This window comes from Mesocricetus auratus, unplaced genomic scaffold (assembly GCF_017639785.1).
Source record: "Mesocricetus auratus isolate SY011 unplaced genomic scaffold, BCM_Maur_2.0 Super-Scaffold_100010, whole genome shotgun sequence".
Classification (NCBI taxonomy): Eukaryota; Metazoa; Chordata; class Mammalia; order Rodentia; family Cricetidae; genus Mesocricetus; species Mesocricetus auratus.
The window spans coordinates 47,434,910-47,459,879 of record NW_024429194.1 but is presented as its reverse complement, the minus strand read 5'-3'; the positions used below and the strand labels follow the sequence as shown (position 1 = coordinate 47,459,879).

General features: G+C 38.1%; 1 protein-coding gene across 2 annotated transcripts in view; it reads left to right on the top strand.

The window, feature by feature from the left end:
* Nucleotides 1-24,970, top strand: part of Nbeal1 (neurobeachin like 1) — a 154,772-nt gene that overhangs the window by 31,103 nt on the left and 98,699 nt on the right. For both annotated transcript variants that reach the window (XM_040753510.1, XM_040753509.1), the window contains exons 8-10: nucleotides 7,728-7,813; nucleotides 12,527-12,833; nucleotides 15,027-15,133. In XM_040753510.1, the coding sequence (XP_040609444.1) occupies nucleotides 7,728-7,813; nucleotides 12,527-12,833; nucleotides 15,027-15,133 (500 nt within the window). The remainder of the gene's footprint in view (nucleotides 1-7,727; nucleotides 7,814-12,526; nucleotides 12,834-15,026; nucleotides 15,134-24,970) is intronic.

Sequence of the window (24,970 nt, the reverse complement as noted above, 5' to 3'; positions counted from 1 at the left end):
CCGGCTTCAGTGAGACCAGTGGAGACAGAGAGACCCCACCTGCACCCACTCAAAGAAGGGATGGGAAGATGATAGTATAAGAACACACTCAGCAATAGAAAGACCAATATGACTCCACCAGAATCTAGAGACTCAGCATCAGCAAGACCTGAAAATTACAACATAGATGAAGCAGAAGAGACAGACCTTAAAAATTATTTTATGACGATGATAGAGACCCTCAAAGAGGAAACGAGTAAATCCCTTAAAGGAATAGAAGAACAAACAAACAAAAAAAAAAAACCAAACAAAACAAATCTCTTAAAGAATCAAATATTTTTTATTTGTTTGTGATTGTATATGTATGGTGTGCCACAATTTGTGTGGAGGTCAGAGGATAGTTTTCAGGTGCTTCTTCTGTCTTTCTAACATGTGGGTCCTGGGGATCAAGCTCAGGTTGTCTTGGTGGCAAACACCCTACGGATCCATCTCTCTGACCTTTGAACCTTCTTTTTTATGTAGTATAGATGAGCTAAGGGCTGGAGGGATAGCTCAGCTGTTACAGGCTAGGCTCACAACCAAAATAGATGAGATAAAATGAGGCTTTGCATAAAGTACTCAACCTTAGTAAAAGCACAAGTGACACCTGAGAAGTGCTGAAGGTATTTAAAGTAGTACTTTTGTACAGTTGCCTTTTTAAAACAATAATTTGTACTTTAAAAATCAGAGAAATTTCCTGAGCTGTGTAATTTATAGCATCCTAAATATACACAATAATATGTAGAATAAATTTTTTTTGTTTGTTTTTGTTTTTCGAGACAGGGTTTCTCTGCGGCTTTGGAGGCTGTCCTGGAACTAGCTCTTCTAGACCAGGCTGGTCTCGAACTCACAGAGATCCGCCTGCCTCTGCCTCCCGAGTGCTGGGATTAAAGGCGTGCTCCACCAACGCCCGGCTAGGATAAATATTTTAATACACCAAAATGACATTCTATCTGTAGATGAAATGAAACCTGTTTTAAGTAATATTCTTTTGAGATTCCCTATAGAGAGGCACTGAATCATATTTCAGGGGAAACATCTTTTAGTGATGCTGGCTGCTGTCTACCTGCTGCTGGGGAAGCTGGAGTAGGAGTACCAACAAAAGGAAGAGAACAAAGGAAAATACATTTATATACTTTGAGGGAAGAGAGTCTTTGAGCTTAGCATTTTAGTGAAAGAACAAGATAGAATGTCAGGTGACTCAGGGTGCCTTAGGCCTGGGCTACAGTAAGCCGACCCTATTGTCTTGCCCTATGTGGGCTTCCACTTATTTGTAGCTGAGCAAAGGCACTAAATAGGATGTAAGTTGTATCTGATCTCTACAGTGGCAGAATTGGTCATCTAACAAAAGCTAAATAGTTACACTAATGAAAACACTCAGATTCCATGTTGTAGAATAGGTGAATTAGGAGGGTAATCAGAATTTTTTACTTTTGAATCTTATATTCATAAATCCTAGTCTGCAACTGTCAGTTCATCCTAAGAGCAACCAGGACCAAAGGATAGTTCCTCAGAGCCATTAAATGCCATTATGCGCTGACCAATGTTTTCTCAACTTTATGACCCACTCTGTAACAAACCATTCTGATAAATGAAAGGCAATAATATTTTGACATAAACAGAGGTCCATCCTAGGTATATAACATCACTGGGATACATGAACAGGTATGGACTTATTGTTCTGAGTAACAAATGGCTTTCTGACATAAACATCTTTAGCCATCTATCTCTATCTCAGATTTGAAAATATCCTGATGTCTTGATCATTTAGTTGTGAAAGGAGTACTGGAAAGGCAAGGTTTAACATATCATAGCAATGCTGTCTTTGTCTCATCCTTTGAAAGCTCTTGTCTTTTTTGACTTCAAGTTTAATTACTTGAGTATTGTGGAAATATGCTATCTAGTAACCAGGTTTAAGGCAAAAGAACTAGCTCTGGCATAATCAGTCGTAGTTAACTTTAGTCATCGCCTCGAAGAAGATATCTAGTGTTGAAGTCAAGAGTAGAGGCGGTGGGTGTGTCTATAGACTCAACTTTTATCTTCTTTATTGCCATGAGCATAGTCTTGGGCATGTGTATAAAACAGTTTTTATCTTTATTTTATTTACTTAGTTTTTGGTATTTTGAGACAATTTTTTTGTGTAGTCCCAGCTGTCCTGGAACTCACTCTGTAGACCAGGCTGGTCTTGAACTCACAGAGATCTGCCTGTCTCTTCCTTCCCAGTGCTGGGATTAAAGGTGTGCACCATCACACCTGGCTTAATTTTTAGTTTGTAAAAATTAGTCTTAGTTATTTTATGTGTATGCTTTGCCTGTATGTATGTCTGTGTACCACATTCATGCTTGGTGCCTATTTGAGGTCTGAAGAGGATATCAGCTTTCCTGGAACTGGAGTTGATTATGAATCACAGTGCTCTGCAAGAGCAACAAGTACTTTTAACCACAGAGCCATCTCTCTAGCCCCTAGAGAACTAAATTTTATCTTGGGTATAAAAAGACAAAGACTATCCAGAACCAAATAATAGATAACAAGGCATAGCTTTTTCTAAAACTTTTTTATTATTGAGAATTTAATGCACATATACAATGAAATATTATCGTATTTACTCTAATTTTCCCTCCAATTCCTCCTATATTTTCCTCAAAACACAGCTTTCATAAACTGTTTATTTAAAATAACCCAATAACTTGAGTTAGTGCTACCCATATGTGCATGATAGTGGAGTCATTCACTGAACATGCCATATCCTCACAAAAGAATGATTCTCCTTCCCAAGTGGTCCTCTGACATCTACACATGTGCCATACATGAAAATGTGCCTCCTTTCCCATGTGCTACTTAAATAAATGCAAAAGAAAAAAAGCCAGTGAGTTTTTGACTGTGAGACTTTTTCATGTAAGTTTGTATTTACATCTGTTTTCCCTATTGAAAAGCTGTTTAGACAATCTCTATACTCTTTAGGAAGTCTCTATAGCCTGTGATTTTTATAGTCTATTAGTTTGTTAGGCTTAGAGGCCTATTGAATAGAACACTGGGATTCTTTCTCAAGAAACAGATCTACAGAGAGAAAAGGGCATTGATAAATCACCCCAGAAGGTGTTAGTCCAAAAGCTGTCTGAAGTCTTAAGAAGGCCTTTGGTTATATTGCTCTTCAGATAAGCTGAATATCCTGGCATAATTTAAAAAAATAACTTAATGGTCTGATGAGAATGTTCCATCTTTTTAGAAGAGTAAGATCTCTAAGAGGAATGAAGATAGTATCAAATTCCCAGAGATTTGGGTATAGATTGAGTGATTTGGGAAGCAGATGAAGGCACTTTCTTTTTAAAAGAGCTCTTGAGAAGCTAAATAGAGGAATAATTTCCAGAAAGAGGACTTCAGATACTTCAATGACCTTTTCAGGTTGAGGTGGAAAGGTCTCTGTCCTGAGCACGTATTCCTAAAATGCAGTAAGGGTAGTCAACTGCCTTGTTTGGTTGCTGCATCTCCTTTGTTGATTTCCTAAATGACTTCTTATTTGGTAGCTGGTATTTCAGCCAGCAAATTATCATCTCTAATGAAGTTAGAACCTGAAATCCATAATTTTTTTTTTTTTTTTTTGGTTTTTACGAGACAGGGTTTCTCTGTTTTGGAGGCTGTCGATCCAGCCTGGCCTCGAACTCACAGAGATCCGCCTGCCTCTGCCTCCCGAGTGCTGGGATTAAAGGCGTGCGCCACCAACGCCCGGCCTGAAATCCATAATTGATGGAACTGTTTTTATCATTAAGGTAAATTCTTTTCCTCTAGAGGGCAGTGTGTGTATGTATTACCAAGAAAGGTATTTAAAAATCAGTGTTCCTAGTTGCCCATTTGTTCTCATTAAGATCCAGCACAGGTTAAGCCTGCTCTTGTAACCAGCTGGGCCAATTTCTGGGTGGCAGAGATCAGGCTTCTGTGATACCTGAAAGGGGAACAAGAGCACAGCTGGTTTATTGTTCATTTCTGAAATAGGAACTGCTGTTGGTGAACCATACTGCATCTATGAACTTTGACTAAGGTAAACCATACTCTGGGGTAGGAAATAAAGTAGAGGAGTTGAGGGGGAGCGCTGTTATAAAAATGTTTCAAAGTTATCAAGTAGCCAGGCTTGGTAACATAAAAGAAGAGCATGTAAACCCATAGGATATTTAGGATTTAATAGCGAGGTTATTTGGTGTAAGAGATAGACAGTGGAGAGCCCCAAGTAAATTTAAGGACTTTTTCTATTAAGAGAGCCATGAAGCTACTATTCTGCCCTCCCTCCCTCCCTCCCTCCCTCCCTCCCTCCCTCCCTTCTTCCCTCTCTCCCTCTGTCCCTCCTTTCTTTCCTTTCTGTCTGTCCCCCGCCTTCTATTTTTCAAGCAAGAGTCTCTTTATGTAGCTCTGGATATCCTAGAACTCACAGAGTCTACCTGCCTCTACCTCCCAAGTGCTGGGATTAAAGGCCACAGCTACTATTCTTTTTTTTTTTTAAAGATTTGTTGTTTATTTATTGCATATACAGTGTTCTGCCTATATGCCAGAAGAGGACACCGGATTGAATTGTAGATGGTTGTAAGCCACCATGTGGTTGCTGGGAATTGAACTCAGGACCCCTGGAAGAGCAGTCAGTGCTCTTAACCTCTGAACCATCTCTCCAGCCCCTACAGCTACTATTCTAATGCATCCTGTTACCCTTTGGGCAACTGAGTCAATTTTAATAGATATCCTACAAGTAGATAGTAGCTTTGACCTAGGGCATAGTTGAGAACTCCAGGGTTACAACCTGATATTTGGTAACGTACAGTTTAAATGGTCTGTTAGGTTGTGGTAACCTCTAAAGCTGGAGCCCTGAGTAAAGAAGCTTTTATTTTAGCAGAAGACTTCTCTTGTTCATATTCCATGAAGAACTAGATTGCATCCTTGTGGGGATTCATTTAGAAGCTTATCCATAAGGCCATAACTAGGAAACCAAAGTGTACAGTTGGTTTTCCAGAGGCTCTAAAACTGTTTTCTAGAAGAACCTGAATGGCTTTGATAGGATCAGATGCCCTGAATCAGATGATTGATTTCCAGATAGACTTTCTTTGATAATAATGGAGTTTAGGCTTAGAAAGTCCATATATTCTGTGAGCTAGGAAAGTGAAAGGTTGTGCTACATGACTTGGGGCCTCAGATGATTCCTGTTTTGTTTGAAAACATCCAAAAACATTGTAGATAGAAGCTAGTGGAACATAGTGGGCCCTTTTCTTTTCACCAGGCCAATCAATGTGTTGAGTTCTGTTTCATTATCATTCAATGTCTTTGAAACCTGTTTAAGTTGATGCTTACTGACTTTGATTTCCAAATGGAGCAGTTTGTTACCTTTTTTTTTTTTTAAATGGTTGACTTAGAGGATATTGGTGGGGGTATAGTGGTCATGCTTATCTGTTCTGGAATGTCTGAAGACACTAAGGTTGTCTTGGGGTGAGATGCATGCTTTGGGTGATCAAAAGTAGGTAACTTGCGGAACTTTTGATCTTCCAAAGCACATTTCAGAATCACCTTCTCTTTTTATGGCCTTTGCTTTGACTCTGGCTTTGGATGAGATAGAATTGTTTTGTTTTTCATTTTTGTTACAATTTTCATGAAAAGGGTCTTCAGATAAAAGTTTTGCTACTTTATTAGAAAATGTCCTTTTTTGTTCTTTGGTAACACAGTGTTTCTCCCTACGTGGGTGAAAATTTTGTATGTTTTGCCAGATATTAATACAGTACATGCCTACATGAATGTCAGAGAAGGTCAATGTTTTACCTGTGAATACTGGTGGTTGAATTTAAGTCATCAGACTTGGCAGCAATTGGCTGCCTGCTGAGCCTTCTCACTGCCCCTCCTAGCAAGCTTTTGATTAGAGAATACATGATATGTATTTTTATATCCTTTATAATATTTCTTTTCTTGAGTTTCCTCAGGGCTGAATGAAACATGATGTACTATCTTAGTACAAGATTATAAAATCGTTCTGCTCACACCATCTTTGTAGTTTTTGCCTGCTTGTGGAATTTTACATTATCTTGTGAGGATTGTTACTCAAACACAAAGCAAATGCTTTATGTATTTTTGAAGCACCTGGTATAACTTTCTCCAGTAAATCCCAGTTGTCCTAGCCTTTCCTAATACTGATTTCTGGCCCCTGAATTCAGTAAACAGCCCTGGTCATTTAGGGTCCTCCGATTCTATGCAGTGATTCTGAAAGTAACTCTTAGAAGAAATTTGATCATTGAGTTCAACGTGTTTACCTTCTCCTATATATAACAGTTTTCTGGGACCTATTTTGTTCATTTTTATGCTGTTTAAAACAGGAAAACGTGTATGCCAGTTATTCCAACATAGCTGTAATGGCTTAATTTTTTTAAAATAAAATTTTCTGTTAGTACATTTTACAGGTGTATTTGGCAGTATTATATATAAATTAGAATATCTATCATATTGTTGAATAAATATGTAATAGAGGCAAAACTGTATTTATTATGGAAATAAAAAGAAAGGACAGATAACGGCTGGGCAGACATGAGGACCCATACAGTACCACATGTCTGTAATTCCAGTGTTCAGGGGCAGAGTCAGGGAAGATAACATATGTGCATACAGTGTAACACCCCTCCCCAAATTGATGGGGAAACAACAGTTTGTTAGTAGAGAACTGGTTAATGAAATGCTCATCATGCTGCTTTTTTGTGTGATAAAGATGAATAAGGCATATTATCTGTTAAATTTATAGTAATATCATAATGTATTAAAAAACTAAAAGATATGTTCAGTACAGTTAGCTTTCCACATCCTTGAGCTCTACAACTGCAGATACAGCTAAGTGTAGCTTGAAAACATTGAGTGGGAAAGAAATTGCATCCATACATATACAGACTTTTTCTTGTTTTCATCTCCTAAACAGTTCAGTGTTAGAGTGAGTTACATACTATTTACATCTTTTTTAGCTAGTCTAAAAAATTTAGAGGTATTGAATTTATATTGGAGGATTGTTATAGGTTACAAGCAAATTCTACATCATTTTACTCAGGGGCTTGAGCGTCCATGGCTTTTTGTGTTTTGAGATGAGGGTCCTAGAATCAATATTCTCTGAATTCCCGAGAAAGACTATATATTGTACAGCTGTTTTTTTCTTTAAAAACATTTTTTTAAAGGTAGAGGTATGTTGGCAAATTGAGGAAAAGGTCAGAGGGAAACTTTTCCTAATTTTTTGTTTTGTTTTCCTGCCTTAATTTTTCCTTGACTTGTGCATTTATAGCATTTAAAAATAGTAAAATATTTTACTATGCTAAAAGACATATTATGTGGTAGAATTTTAGGATATACCATGGTCCTTGGTAGATGTAGGAAATCTTTTTATTTAACTCTTTCATTTTGTAATTCACTCAAGTAAGAGTAAGTTGTTCAGAAGTGATTTAAGTTAGGACTGGGTTAAGTTCTAGTTCTGTCAATTAGTAGCCATATCACTTCAGATAGCTTATTTATAATGGGACAGGGTGTCCTTATATGGAATATTTTGAGAAGTAAATGAGACATGACAAATATTTGTCAGCCTTGCCTCTTGACAGATTTTAATCTTTTCACATCGAGTTCTTCATGTATTATTTTCAAGCATTCCTTAGACATGAATTGTGTTCTGAAATAGAAATCTTATTTATTTGTTTATTTGTGTATTATATTCACAGAATGTTTTCAGGAAAGTGAACATCTCAAGGAAAGTCTTAAGTGTTGCTTATTGCATCTCTTTGGAGCCATTGTAGCCGGTGGGCAGGTGAGGACAGTGTTGAAAGTTAATGTATAAGTAGTAGTTAACAGCGCAAACGTCTCTTCATGGATTACTTAATGTATTCTGTCTTTTATAACTTGATGCTTCAGATAACTTTTAAATTTATATCTCATTTAAAACTAAACTTCTTAAAATCTTCCATAAAAACCTAAGTAACATTAACACTGACAATATTACTGGATGAATAGATTGGATGAGTTTTGGTATTACAAGTTCTTATTTCTTTTGGCTTTTAGTTACTAGTTATTATTTTAAAGTATAAAGGAAATCAGTGTTATTAGAGGTATGAAGAAATAAAATTCTAGCCAGTTTGATTTCCAAAGTCATGAATTTAGCCATTCTTCTGTCTACCTGCAATTACTAACTATATAGCTGCATATGTTACAAAAATATATCTCTGGCAACCTGAGTGTAATTACATGTTGCCAACAAGCTAATAATTCATAAAGCTTTGTACATACGTTCTTAAACCATGAATTTTAAATGAGAGGTTCTTTACCCTTTTGTACATTTTGTGTCAAATATCCCTTTGAAGTATGGTAAAGCCACTTACGATGTTTTTTTAAATGTCTAAAGTAAAATAGATATACGACCTAAAAATTCAGTTGCTGAAATGATAATAAAACAAATCTGTGACATGGTAATATGTGCTTTTGTGTGGTCCTGGGATTGAGTTTATGGCCCCATGCATGATAGAGGCAAACACTCATGCTATTGAGCTATACTAGAGCCCCACTATGGCCTTTTATAATGCATAAAACAACAGGATACAGTAGTGAGTCAGGCAAAAAGTCAGTGCTATAAAGCTGCAGTCAGAACTGTGCAGGAGGTTGATACAGGAGAATTCCTAGAGCCTAGGAGTTTGAAAGAACAGCATATATAACAGGAAGAACCTACATTTGATAGACTAAATAGGATCTTGCGTGTGACAGCTGTAATATATGAAGTACATAGAATTTTTATTGGTATCAAAATCACAAGTATTACTTACATTGCTGTATTTTGTTGCTTACGTTGAAATTTGAAATATTAAATTTCAGAGAGAGACTACTGGAAATAAAAACATTTTTCATTTCATTCATTTTTTAGAATATTTGAGGTCCCCCACCTTTTTTTTTCTTGGTTTTTCAAGACAGTGTTTCTCTGTGTAACTCTGGCTGTCTAGAATTTAACCAAGCTAACCTCAAACTAACAGAGATCCACCTGCCTCTGCCTCCTGAATATCACCAATGCCCTGCACAAGGGCTCTTTCCAGCAAGAACTTTTGATTGCATAGCAACAGGAAGTGCTTTATCCATTAATGTATCTTTCATCTTAAGAAGATTATTATCTTATAGCAGGTGACAGTCCTTAGAATCTACCAGGAAGCCCAGCTGGGAAACTGGATATTGGGTTGACTTGACTGTTTTATTTGGAGATTTGAAAGAATACTGTTTTATCTCAAGTAAATGCAATAACAGATTATTTGATATACCCATGTTTAATCCCTTTTCTTTTTCAGATAAGAATTTTAAGATAGGATCTAACCATGTAGTCCTATGCTGGCCTTGAATATAGGATCCTCCTGCTTCTCTTAGCAGTTGGGATTACAGGCATGTTCTTCTATGCTGATGTGACTGATCCCTTTTAATTAATGTATTTAATTTAGATATATTCAGTTGTGTTTTCTAGTTCATAGATATATCCTGAGATTGATTAATGTGTCTATTCTAGGTATATTCAAGTGTGTTTTCTAGTATGTATAAACCTCTCCTGAGATTGGGGTTCCCACTGCCGAAATTCTCTCCTTATCTTTCCTATTTTTCATTTTATCTATATTCTCATATTTCTTATTAAATAGTCTTCATATCCAGTGCATATTGATACCGGTTGCTTTTAGATTACTTCTAAAACTTCTTTCTCTAGTTCATTTATCCTATTTATCCTTTTTAGAATCCAGTGTCTTTATTTAGACTCCCTGGTAGAGTTTGTGCACTTTGATCCTGGTGGAAGATAGCAGTTTTCCTAAGATGAAAGGAACAATGCTCTAGATCTTACTTTCTGTTGCTTGTTTGTTTTTCTGAGACAGGGTTTCTCTGTATAGCCTTGGCTGTCCTGGTACTCACTCTATAGACCAGGCTGGCCTCAAACTCAGAATCCACCTGCCTCTGATGGGGTTAAAGGTGTGCACCACCACTGCCCAATGTTACTTTCTGTTTTAAGTTTGCCTTATCACTCTGCTGTATTAGATAATTTTCTTCTTTTGGATCACTGCCTTACAATTTCCATCATCTTTTTTTAAATTGTTGTGAATAAGAATTGACAGATAAAAATGAAAAAAAAAAGGAAACAAAACAAAACAAAACAAAAAAACAGGAGTGGTGGTGTTGAGTGATGGGGAGCCTATTTGGGTCTCATTCATCTTTGAGTACCTAGGGACATGTACTTAGTACTCATGGGTTACGAACAGTTACCATGAAAAAGAAAATAAGTACCAGAGAATGGATTTATTATGTTATGTGCTAAAACTACTCAGAATCTTTGTGATCAGGCTATAGTCAGTTAGACTTACTGAAGTCAGAAGGTTGCTTGCTGGGTGTTGGGTCAGGATAAGGAAATTTTGGTTGAGTTGAATATTTGATGATATAGCAATGATCTTACCATTAGGAAAAGAAAAGGAAAAAGTCTGATAATGGGTCTTTCACAAAGCATTGTGCTTGACTTGTTCACTGACATATTTGTCTTTTAGATCTGTGAATACACATAAGATAACCTGTTGTGTTTTGTTGAGTGCAAGGATATTGGGAATGACCTAGTTTTAAAATGTATCCATCTCACAGAGGTTGAGCTCAGATCAATTATTTGTCTTTATTTATTTATAATGTGGAAACAGTGACATTTACAGGGTATTTAAGGACTAAAGGACATACAGTCAAGGTAAAACAATGAACAAAATGGCTTGTTCTTGTAAAAATGAAGGAAGTTAGGATGGTATTTATGATTTGCTGTACAATAATTAAATTATCTGAGCTTAATTTAGTTTATTTTTGTCTCTATATCACAAACTTTAGTTGTGGAGTTGGTGGTGTAGCTTAGTGATGCACTTAGCATGTGACAGCTCTGGGTTCAGTCCCTGGCACTTTTCGGGAAAGAAAGAAAATAAAAAGGTAGTAAACAGTTCAGAGTTAACGTGGTGGAATTAGGCTCTTCAGGGACTCTTGATTCCTTCTGAATGTCAGTTTCTTAGTAGCTGATAGTGTTTCACCATAATGTCAGCATTTGAAGCACAAAAATGGGGTCATGAAGGAGATACTGACATGAGCAAACTATCTTTTCAGGGGATATTGAGAAACTGGTGATCACTCTGATTTCTTTTCCCTCACTCCTTCCCTCCCTCTACCTTCTCTTCTTATACAGGTTTCACTATATAGCCCTAGCTGTCTTGGAACTCACTTTGCAGGACAGATGTACATGCCTCTGCCGCTCAGGTGCTGGGATTAGAGATGTGCATCCCTGCATCTGCTCAGTCCTGTGATTTATTTACCAAACTCAGGCATTAGGATGTAAAAGGGCCAAAGGTGTCCAGATGATACCGGGGCCTTCTTATCAGCAGGGGAAGTAGGCAGTATGATCTTCATTGTTGGTAACCATGTGTCCAGGAAAACATCATGAGTTCTATTAGTAAAGGTTTTAGGGGAGATCGAATACTGGGTTTATCATCAGTACTTTCCTCCATAATGTTAGTTATTGTTAATATTATTATTGGTAATAGCAAGACTGAGTGACCTACAGACTGTTGCACAATTATGTTCATTTCATATTGTTTTTATTCTGCATTACTGGACAGTGAACCTAGGGCTTCACATGTGCTAGACATTGCTCTAGCACTGAACTGTATGCACTCCCACCCCCTTTCTCACAATTAAATTTGAGGCAATCTCACTAAATTGTCTATATTAGTCTGAAAGTCACTTTGTAGTCCAAGCAGGGTTTGAACTTTTTGATCCTCTTGCCTTAACCTCCCCAAGTAGCAGGGATTATAGGCCTGTACCATCATCAGGCCTGGCTTCATTATATTCAACAGCAACCACTTCATATAAGGAGTTTCAGAAATATTTGTAGAATCACAGCCTGTCATTTTATATAACTAAGTCATTTGGGATGGATTTACTGTAAATAACAAAATCTAAGAGAGGTTTAATGAAACTGATGTTTAAAAAAATCTTGATTAAGAAATTTAAATGCAGGCAGTAGGTAGAGAAACTGAGAAATGTTTATGGACTAAGAACCTTTTAGTGTCCTGTTTTGCTTTCTGTACACTGCCTACAGTTTAATTCTTGGATTTGTTTTTTCTAATGTGATGTGGTTCTAAGCATTGTGTCTGCTCTCCAGGCTGGAAAAGAAAAGAAAGAAACTTCTTTTCATTTGTATAGAAATAGCCTTTCATAGTCTTTGTCCTCTGTTCTCTTGAGCAGAACTATCTTACATGATTACTTTTAGCTGCAAAGGATGGAAAGTGAGCTTCAGATTAATAGTGAGAAAAATGAGACTTAGATATGGGTAATATTTGCAATGCCTATTGAGTATATCTGTTAATAACTTTATGTTAATTTATTTAAAAGAAAAAGTTACCCATAGGTTCACTAATTCTCTGTTATTGCAAACGTGTCAAACCTCCTTTAGATTTCATTTTATCTTTTATTGTCTTTAATGTTTCAGAGGAATGCTTTGCAAGCAATTTCTCCAGCTACCATGGAAGTTCTCATGCGAGTTTTGTCTGATTGTGATTCATGGGAGGAAGGAGATCCTGAGGAAGTGGGTAGGAAGAGAGAACTAACTCTGAAATGCCTCACACAAGTGGTACATATTCTTCTTACTAGCAGCTCTGACCAGCGTCAGGTGGAAACCAGTACCATACTGGAGAACTATTTTAAATTGCTCAATTCAGATCACTCAGCTTTACCTAAACAGAGGAGGTCCAGGCGGTGGGAAAGCCAGTTCATAGCTCTGCAGATCAAGATGCTCAGTAAGTATTCAATAAAGTTTTCCCTCAGTTCATTTTTCCTTTTTTATTCTCACTTTCTTTTGAAATACAGGTCTATTTTATCAAAAGTATTGGCTGTTTAGTTCAGGTAATGAATATTTAGTCTTTTGACCTCCAAATAATTGGTAAGGAATTGGTTTGTTTACATTTTTACTTTATCAAGGAGAAATGTGTCTATTGTCTTTTGAAAGTCTAATCCATTAAAGTATCTGTGCTTTAAAAAAAGTTATGACTAAAATTGCCAGGAAGAGTAAGTTTTTGAAGGTATACTCTTTTACTTATGATGAAAATTAAATTGATAAGTGCCTTTCTAGCACTTATATTATTTAAAACAGAACACTTAGTTGTCATTGAGGACCCTCTTGTCTTTGTTTCTTTTTCTTCTCTTTGTGTTGGTTGTTTTGTATCTCTGTGCAAGTAAATCTTGTCTCTTTGCTTTGCAAATTCCCTAATCAGTTCATATAATTTCTTTTTTCTATTCAAAATGATAGTAATTCATTTTTGTTTTGGTTACAGTGTATTAGTGTAGTACATACTTTCCACCTATTACTTAAACAATAATTGAGTCACACTCATTATTCCCTTCTAAAGGATGAATGTACAGGGAGTCAGATACTCAGTAAATGTTTCCAAAGTCTCTCAGCCCCTATTGAGCAGAACTGGCATGGGAAGTCAAAGACTCTACACTACAGGCCCATCCTCTGTGAATCATTAGCTTTGTGATCCTGAAAGGAAAATAATGCGTGCCAAAAACTAGTGATATTGCAAGTGCATTCCAGACTCTAGGATCTAAATGAAATATGCCAATTGGTCATTGCTTATTTTTTATTGCTCATCTAAATCCCTTTTAGTTTTATATATAAGCATGAATATTTGGAAATGACAATAACTACTATATATGTATGTATATACATATATATGTATCACTTAATACAAAAAGAAATGTCATTTCTCTTTACCTTAGTAATTTTTGTTGTGTGAAATAGAGCACCAGATAAGATACAGAACCACAGCCTGCCTTTTTTCATCAGATTTCTCAAGTGTCTGATGACCATCTTGCACACTGGATTTTAAAGTTTCATTGATGAAGCCTTCAATGACAATTTACTATGTTGTGAATTGTAATAATTCTTTATATGATTCTTGTTGTGTTCCCTGTGTTAAATTGTTAAAGAACTGTACTTATTACAGAGATAGATATTGTCATTACAGCTAAACTAGGAAACTTAGTAAGAAAAACAGAGAGTAAAAGTTTTTACATCTTGGCTGGGTGCCTTTAATCCTAATACTTGGAAAGCAGAGGCAGGAAGAGCTCTGTGAGTTTGAGGCCAGCCTGATGGACAAAGTGAGTTCCAAGACAGCCAGGGCAGTTACACAGAGAACCTTGTCTCAAAAAACCAAAGGGGAAAAGAAATTATATCTCACATCCAGATACAAGAACTAGTAATGATTTGGCATATACATTCATATGTGCATGTGTGGATGGAAGTTGTTGTCCCTCCTGGCCTCTCAGTCATTCAATCCCAAATAAACACACAGAGGCTTATACTAATTATAAACTGTTTATCTATTGCTCAGGCTTCTTATTGACTAGCACTCTCTTAATTGTTAACCCATTTCTATTAATCTGTGTATCTCCACATAGTCTTGGCTTACGGGTGATGCCTGGTCCCCTTGCTTCCTTGGTAGCTATATGGCATTTCCCTGACTCCACCTACTATTTTTCTCTGTCCCTGTTTAGATTTCCTGCCTGGACAAATCCTGCTTGTCCATCGGATGAAACAGTTTTATTCATCAACAAATAAGAGAAACATATATTCACAGCATACAGAAGGATATCCCCCATCAACAGTGTTTAGACATGACTACTATATATCATAAACAGATACAGCTTATTAATAGCAAATCAGACACAAGATGAGCCTTATGAAAGAACAACTGAGCAAGTTACTGAAAAATATTTGCCAGTCTTATGTAAAATTTAAACTAGCTTGAATTATATGAAAATGTTCACTTTTCTTAATTACAACTTTTGTTTTCTGTTTCACATCTATATTATTTCCAATTAATTTACATCTGTTCTGTCAACTGAAAAAAAGCCTAACTTTAAAATGATGATGATATTTTATTCCAAATTTTCACTTTTACATGGGTGAATTTGTTTTTAATTTATAGATACCATTACAGCCATGTTAGACTGCGCAGACAGGCCTGTTCTTCAGGCCATTTTTCTTAACAGTAATTGCTTTGAACATCTCATACGACTTCTACAGAATTGCAAGGTACTTTATTAATTTTTTTTATATTTCTGAACATTTGTTTGTTTGCCTAGTTACTTATGTGTGGGAACATGAGCCACAGCAGGAAATGTGGAGGTCAGAGGACAACTTGTGGGAGTTGGTTCTGTTCTTCTAGCATGTAGGACTTAAAGATTAAACTCAGGTTGTCAGGCTTGGCAGCAATGCTTTATCCTCCTGAGCCATCTTACTGGCATTGTTTATGACTTTTTAAAATGTTATTATGTTAGTTGGGCATAGTGGTGCATGCCTTTGATCTCAGTGCTTAGGAGGCAAAGGCAGGTGGATCTCTGGGAGTTTGAGGCTAGCCTCATCTATGTAGTGAGTTCTAGGACAACCAGAGCTACATAGTGAGAATCTATCTGGGAAAAAAACAAACAGACAAGTAAGAAAGGTTTGTTTTTATTCAGATCTTAGCATGTCATTACCAAAATTTTTACTGTTAATTTGTGTTTGCATTTTAGTACATCGCCAAGTTTTACCTGGTAAACTGTTCTATTTATCATTAAAAAACTAGACTGTATTAGTATATGTATACTCACCCCACTTTAGAGGTGAGAAAGGTTTATACTCTGTTCAAGATCACAAAGCCAGTGAGAGACAGAAACAGGACTCCAACTAAGGCTGTCCTCTCGGAGTATGTAATTATCAGCGGGCACTCTGCCTCTCACGCTCTCACTTAACCCAATCTAGGCTAGGCAGAGGGCAGCAGCATCAGTAGTCATACACCCTCGTCTGGTCTAGGAACTGGACAGATACTAAATCCTCCAATCTCAGAAGAACCTGTTAAAGCTACTCACTGTCTATATGGGGACAGGTTTTGTCTTGATTGAAACTAGAATTACACTGTGTATAATTGTCTGAAGGTAATAAAATTCATGTGAATCTTTTTTGTATGATATTTCAGTTTAGGAAATTCTTTATTTTCCTTTAGACATTTGATACATATACTCGAAACCATTTAAAGTCTTGGGTTACTTCTGATTTCTTGATTAGGCTATTTGTCTAGAATGTACAAACTCAAGGTCCTCATGCTGAGTGGCAAGCACTTGTATTCACTGAGTCATCTTCCCAGCCTAAATTTTTGAAGTTTTACAAATGGAATTCTATTTCTTGTAGAATTCCTAGTCATGGGTTGTAGACTAAACCTGTATGTTTTTAAAATTAGGAGACTTTGTATTAAAAAGTTAAAACTATTTAGAAAATATAGAAAACCAGAACAATAGTAGGAACGTTGTTAAGGCTCATGGTACATATTGCCAGTTTGCTTTTTCACTGTTGTTACTGTTTTCCAGTTTATGCTTGCTACAGCAGTGTGAGAGATTTCACGGAAGTTAATGTTTCTGTGCTTCACATTGCATGCCCATGAGTTTAAGATATTACCAAAACGTTTTGAGAGAAGCTGGAAGTGAAACTATGCCATAGATTCTTATATCTGTCTATTAATTCTTGTACTTCCTAGTTGAAAACACTGGGTTGATTTTGATATTATTCCTCAGTAAGGATTCTTGCTTTTCTCACTGTTACAAAGGCATATCTTTGAAGGTTTTTATGTTACTTCATTACTTACTTTATAATAATAATATACTCAAGTAGAACAGAAAATACATTTAATAAAGTATGTAATGACAAGAATTTCAAAAGTTGTCAAAACTGAATTGTGATTAGTCAGAATACCTCTCCTGTCTTTTAAATATTTTGTGGCTTTCTTGCAAGGCTTTTTATCCAGAATAAAGCATACCTTCTCAGAGTTTGTGTTCAGTGAAGCAGACAAATGACATCATCGTTACTAGGCATTGTAACACACAATTTTTCCAAGGCTAATAAAATGATAAATCAAAAAATCATTCAAGGCTAACCATAGCTAACCACCTATTTCTAAGATCAGGTTAATAAATTTTTATAGTTAGTTATTGTTTGACATCTGTTACCTAGCCACAATTGTTTGATATCTATTGCCTAGTTCTTGTGAGTCTTTGAATTAGAGCGATTTTAACTTTTTCTAATCAAAAAAGCTTTCTTTGCCAAACATTAAAACCACTCTCGATCACACATGTACAGCCATATGAAATTTTATTGTTGGGAGAGTTTTTATTAATACTATTACTATTTACTTATATGAATGACGTGAATGATTAAAAAAGCACTGGTTTTCCTGGAGATGAGGTCATGGTTTCTCATTTATTTCTTTTGTTTTTGTTTTTGTGTTTTTTTGTTTTTGTTTTTCGAGACAGGGTTTCTCTGTAGCTTTGGAGGCTGTCCTGGAACTCACTTTGTAGACCAGGCTGGCCTCGAACTCACAGAGATCCGCCTGCCTCTGCCTCCCGAGTGCTGGGATTAAAGGCGTGCGCCACCAACGCCCGGCTCTCATTTATTTCTTTTGTTTAAAATGTCAGCATAGGCTTTCAGGAACATTTCGTTAATATTAGAAGAGAATAGAAGAACAGAGATTGCCATGAGAACTACGGCTCAATATTTTTCTCCCGCCAAGAGTTCCACAACCATTTCCAGGAGACCTCCTTCTTTTTGAAGTTATCATCTCAGTCTGTGGAAATTGTCACACAGAATCTACTGGATTTGATGTGGCAATGCAAACTTTACTTATTATAGCATAAACAAAATATCACCACATCCCGGCACTAGGAGGCAGAGGCAGGTGGATTCTAGGCCAGCCCAGTTTATAGAGCAAGTTCTGGGTCAGCCAAGGTTACACAGAGAACACTGTCTTGAAGCCACCCCCCACCTGCCAAAAATGAGTTCAGATTGCACATATCAAGAATCTTTAGGATGTACCTACCTGAAATTTGTCAAAATGGACTTTTTTTCATTATATGACTAAGTCTAGTATGAACAGTGTCTTTTAAAAAAAATACATTTTGAGTCAGAAGTTGTGCAGGGCTCTTCTGGTCACCAGCATTCAGGCAGGGCTGTGAAGAGGAGCCAGTGGTTTGTGTGCTGTGGAGCCATTGCCACTGCAGGGAGCTGAGCTGAGACCTTCAGTTATCTGAAAGCCACAACATGAATCCTTGTCGACTCCTAGACCCACCTATCTTGCTTCCCTATTGGCAAAGACTGCTTTATTCAATTAACTGAAAGACAACATACACACAGGATATCCCCCATCAGAAGGTAATATCCAGAGTCCAGGGAAGCGGCGGTTCTTCCAGCAGCATCAGGTAAATCAGGCCGGCTTCCCTGCCTGTGCTCCAGTGCCTGCAGATCTCCTGGGACCTGCACAGAGCTCCCAATCCCGGCGGGAGCCAAGCACCCCAGACTCCGGATCTTCGCTCCCACCAACGAGACCAGGAAAGGAGAGGAGGCTGGGAGTCCAGGGAAGCAGCGGTTCTTCCAGCAGCATCAGGTAAACAGGCCGGCTTCCCGGCCTGTGCTCCAGTGCCTGCAGATCGCCTGGGACCTGCACAGAGCTCCCAATCCCGGCGGGAACCAAGCACCCCAGACTCCGGATCTTCGCTCCCACCAACGAGACCAGGAAAGGAGATGAGGCTGGGAGTCCAGGGAAGCGGCGGTTCTTCCAGCAGCATCAGGTAAACAGGCCGGCTTCCCGGCCTGTGCTCCAGTGCCTGCAGATCGCCTGGGACCTGCACAGAGCTCCCAATCCCGGCGGGAGCCAAGCACCCAGACCCCAGGTCTTCTCTCCCACCAACGAGACCAGGAAACCAGAGGACCCAGGGAGACCAGGGGAGTAGCTGTTCTGGATCAAGTACAACAGGACCCAGCATAGGGTCCAGGGGACCAGGTAAGAGGATAAGCGCCCCAGATTCCTGTTCTTCTTCTCCACCCACGGGACCAGCATTCGGACAAGGAATAGAAGAACCACCAGATTATTGGACTTGCTAGCACCCACCAAAAGGGAACTCTGGTCCCCAGACCAGTAAGGAGCTCTTTCTGCACCCACTAGAAGAAGAGATGGGAAAGAGACAATACAAAAACACAGTCAGCAACAGAAAAACAAATATGACACCGCCAGATTCTAGAGACTCCACACCAGCAAGACCCCAACATTCCAATGCGGATGAAGCAGAAGAGAACGACCTTAAAAGCACTTTCATGAAAATGATAGAGGCCCTAAAAGAGGATATTGGAAAATCCCTCAAAGAAATGGAAGAAAAAACAACCCAAAAAATGTAAGAATTGGAAGAAAAAACAAACCAAAAAAGGCAGAAAATGGAAGAAGAGATGAAGCAAAAAATGCAAGAAATGGAAGAAAAAACAAAGCAAAAAATGCAAGAATTGGAAGAAGAATCATACCAAAAAAGGCAGGAAATGGAAGAAGAAACAAAGCAAAAAATGCAAGAAATGGTAGAAAAAACAAAGCAAAAAATGAAAAAAATGGAAGAAGAAACAAACCAAAAGAGGGAGGAAATGGAAGAAGAAACAAAGCACAAAATGCGAGAAATGGAACAAAAAACAAACCAAAAAATGCAAGAAATGGAAGAAAGAACAAACCAAAAAATTCATAAAAGGCAACAAACGGACGAACAGATAAACAGAAAATTGCAAGAAGCAATGCAAACACTGCAAGGGTTGAAAACTGAAATAGAGTCATTAAAAAAAACACAATCTGAAGAAAGGCAGAAAATAGAAAAGCTGGACAAACAGACAGGCACTACCAATACAAGCATTACCAACAGAATAGAAGAGATGGAAGAGAGAATCTCAAGTGTTGAAGATACGCTAGGAGAAATGGATTTATCAACCAAAGAAAACCTTAAATCCAACAAATCCTTAACACAAAACATCCAGGAAATATGGGACACCATGAAAAGACCAAACCTAAGAATAATAGGTATAGAAGAAGGAGAAGAAATCCAGCTCAAAGGGGCAGAAGGCATATTCAACAAAATCATAGAAGAAAACTTTCCCAACCTTAAGAAAGACATGCCAATGAAGGTACAAGAAGCCTACAGAACACCAAATAGAGTGGACCACAAAAAAATCCCCTCGCCACATAATAATCAAGACCCCAAACATACAGAATAAAGAAAGAATATTAAGAGCAGCTAAGGAAAAAGGTCAAGTAACATATAAAGGCAGACCTATCAGAATTACACCTGATTTCTCCATGGAAACGCTGAAAGCCAGAAGGTCCTGGATAGATATTCTACCTACACTAAGAGACCACGGATGCCAGCCCAGACTACTATACCCGGCAAAGCTCTCAATCACTATAGACGGAGAAAACAAGATATTCCATGACAAAACTAGATTCAAGCAATATGTGTCCACTAACCCAGCCCTACAGAAAATTTTGGAAGGAAAACTCCAACCCAAGGAAGCTAACTACAACCAGAAAAACATAAGCATTAGAGAATCTCTCTCTACCAACAGCCAAAAGAACAAAGGGGTGAAACTCCACACATAATTCCACCAACAACAACCATCGCAAATCGAAGAAGGATGAGCAATCATTGGTCATTAATATCCCTCAATATTAATGGCCTTAACTCACCCATAAAAAGACACAGACTAGCAGATTGGATTCGAAGACAGAACCCTTCCTTCTGCTGCATACAGGAAACACACCTCACCCTTAAAGACAGACATTACCTGAGAATTAATGGTTGGGAAAAAATTTTTCAATCGAATGGACCCAAGAAACAAGCCGGGGTAGCAATCCTAATATCTAACAAACTAGACTTTAAAATAAAATCAATCAAAAGAGATGAAGGAGGTCATTACATACTCATCACAGGTGAAACCCACCAAGATGAAGTGTCTATCCTGAACATCTATGCCCCAAATACAAAGGCATCCACATTCGTTAAAGAAACATTATTAGAACTTAAATCTCATCTAAAGCCCCACACAGTTATAGTGGGAGATTTCAACACACCACTCTCACCACTAGACAGGAATACCAAACAGAAACTCAACAAAGAAGCAAAAGGGCTAATAGAAGTAATGACCCAACTGGGATTAACAGATATCTATAGAACATTTCATCCACATAAAAAAGAATATACCTTCTTCTCACCACCACATGGAACCTTCTCAAAAATCGACCACATACTTGGCAACATATCAAACCTCAGCAGCTACAAAAAAATTGGAATAACTCCATGCATCTTATCAGACCACCATGCTTTAAAATTAGAATTCAACAACAACACAAATTGCAGAAAACCTACAAACTCATGGAAATTGAATAATGCTCAACTGCACCATCCCTGGGTCAAAGAGGAAATAAAAAAAGAAATTAAAGACTTCCTCGAATTCAATGAGAATGAAGACACAACATACCCAAACCTATGGGACACTTTGAAAGCAGTGCTACGGGGAAGTTCATAGCGCTAAATGCTCACATGAAGAAACAGGAGAACAGTTATACCAGAGAATTAACATCACAGCTGAAAGCTCTAGAACACAAAGAAGCACACTCCCCCAGGAGGAGTAGACGCCAGGAAATAATCAAATTGAGGGCTGAAATCAATAAAGTAGAAACCAGGAAAACAATACAAAGAATCAACGCAACGAAGAGTTGGTTCTTTGAGAAAATCAACAAGATAGACAAACCTTTGTCCAAACTTACCAAACAGCAGAGAGTGAACACGCAAATTAACAAAATTAGACATGAAAAGGGGGACATAACAACAGACTCTGAGGAAATCCAGAGAATCATTAGGTCATACTTTGAAAACCTGTACTTCACAAAATTCGAAAATTTAAAGGAAATGGATGACTTCCTGGACAGCTATCAATTGCCAAAACTAAATCAAGAACAGATAAGCAATTTAAATAGACCTATAACCCCTATGGAAATAGAAGCTGTCATCAAAAGTCTCCCAACCAAAAAAAGCCCAGGTCCAGATGGCCTCAGTGCAGAATTCTACCAGAAATTCAAAGAACAGCTTATACCAATTCTTCTCAAAGTGTTCCACACAATAGAAGCAGAAGGGTCTTTGCCAAACTCTTTCTATGAGGCTTCAATAACCTTGATCCCCAAGCCACACAAAGATACAACTAAGAAAGAGAACTTCAGACCAATATCCCTCATGAACATTGATGCAAAAATACTCAATAAAATACTGGCAAATCGGATCCAAGAACACATCAAAACAATCATTCACCACGATCAAGTAGGTTTCATCCCAGGAATGCAGGGATGGTTCAACATACGAAAATCCATCAACGTAATCCACCATATAAACAAGCTGAAAAACAAAAATCACATGATCATCTCACTAGATGCTTAAAAAGCCTTTGACAAAATCCAACACCCCTTCATGATAAAGGTCTTGGAGAGATCTGGGATAACAGGGACATACTTAAACATAATAAAAGCTATATACAGTAAACCAACAGCCAACATCAAACTAAATGGACAGAAACTCAACGCAATTCCTCTAAAATCAGGAACAAAACAAGGCTGTCCACTCTCTCCATACCTTTTCAACATGGTACTTGAAGTTCTAGCTATTGCCATACGACAACAAAGGGGGATCAAGGGGATACAAATTGGGAAGGAAGAGGTCAAACTTTCACTGTTTGCAGACGATATGATAGTTTACATCAATGACCCAAAGAACTCTACCAGGGAACTCTTACAGCTGATTAACACCTTCAGCAAAGTGGCAGGCTACAAGATCAACTCAAGAAAATCAGTAGCCCTACTATATACAGATGATAAAAGGGCTGAAAGAGAAATCAGAGAAACATCACCCTTTACAATTGCCACAAACAACATAAAATACCTTGGGGTAACGCTAACCAAACAAGTGAAAGACCTGTATTGTAAGAACTTTGAATCTTTAAAGAAAGAAATTAAAGAAGCCCTCAGAAAATGGAAAGACCTCCCATGCTCTTGGATAGGTAGGATCAATGTAGTAAAAATGGCAATCCTGCCAAAAGCAATCTACAGATTCAATGCAATCCCCATTAAAATCCCAGCACAGTTCTTCACAGACCTTGAAAGAACAATAATCAATTTTGTATGGAAAAACAAAAGACCCAGGATAGCCAAAACAACCCTGTTCAACAAGGCAACGTCCGGAGGCATCACCATCCCTGACCTCAAGCTCTATTATAGAGCTATAGTCCTGAAAACAGCTTGGTATTGGCACAAAAATAGACAGGTAGACCAATGGAATCGAATTGAAAATCCGGGTATTAACCCACACACGTACGAACATCTGATCTTTGACAAAGAAGCTAAAAATATACAATGGAATAAAGAAAGCATCTTCAACAAATGGTGCTGGCATAATTGGAGACTGGCATGTAGAAGAATGCAGATCGACCCATGTCTATCGCCATGCACAAAACTTAAGTCCAAATGGATCAAAGACCTCAACATAAATCCAGCCACACTGAACCTCTTAGAAGAGAAAGTGGGTGGTACCCTTGAACGAATTGGTACAGGAGACAGCTTCCTGAACATAACACCAGTAGCACAGGCAGTAAGATCAACAATTAATAAATGGGACCTACTGAAACTGAGAAGCTTCTGTAAGGCAAAGGACACAGTCAGCAAGACAAAAAGGCAGCCCACAGAATGGGAAAAATATTCACTAATTCCACATCTGACAGAGGGTTGATCTCCAAAATTTACAAAGAACTCAAGAAGCAAGTCTCCAAAACACCAAAGGACCCTATTAAAAAGTGGGCTGCAGAACTAAATAGAGAGTTTTCAATAGAGGAGTCTAAAATGGCTGAGAGGCACTTGAGAAAGTGCTCAACATCCTTAGCCATCCGGGAAATGCAAATCAAAACAACTCTCAGATACCATCTCACCCCTGTCAGAATGGCTAAAATCAAAAACACCAATGACAATTTATGCTGGAGAGGATGTGGTGAAAGGGGGACACTCCTCCATTGCTGGTGGGAGTGCCAACTGGTTCAGCCACTTTGGAAATCAGTGTGGAGATTCCTCAGAAAAATGGGAATAAACCTACCACAAGACCCAGCAACTCCACTCTTAGGCATATATCCAAAAGATGCCCATTCATACAACAAAGATGTCTGTTCCACTATGTTCATAGCAGCTTTATTTGTAATTGCCAGAACGTGGAAGCAACCTAGATGTCCCTCACCTGAAGAGTGGATAGAGAAAATGTGGTACATCTACACAATGGAGTACTATTCAGCAGAAAAAAATAATGGAATCATGAGATTCGCAGGCAAATGGATGACACTAGAAGAAACCATCCTGAGTGAGGTAACCCAGTCACAAAAAGAGAAACATGGCATGTACTCTCTCATATATGGATTTTAGACATAGATCTGGGGAGTGCCAGCCTACAATCCTATGGCCAGAGAGTCTGGGAAACAGAAACTTCATTTACTGGCTGGTTAAGTACTGAGCTGAACTCAAGAAAGCCAGTATCAGAGAGGGAGGACTGATGATCAAAGGGATTAAGACTGGGCTGGTTTAACCCCCAGAAACAGCTGACCAGACAAAGGTTAACTCTTGAATCCCAGGCATCAGCCTGGGAATCCAGCATGGGACTGATCAAGACCCCCTGAATCTGGGTGTCAGTGAAGAGGCCTAGGGATTCTATTGAGCCTTGGGCAGCAGATCAGTACCCATCCCGAGTATACACACGGACTTTGGACTCCCATAGAACAATGTGAGGTGCACTCTCACCCTGAACTCTTGGGGAAGGGTCTAGGCCCTGCCCTATATGAAATGACACACTATGCACACCCCCATGGAGGGCCTCACCCTCCCTGGAGAAATGAGGGGATAACGGGGGGGGGGGGCACGGGAGGAAGGGAGGGAATGGGAGAGGGACCTGGAACTGACTTGTGAAGCAACCTTGTTTCTTATCTAAATTTAAACTGGAAAATAAAATTAAAAAAAAA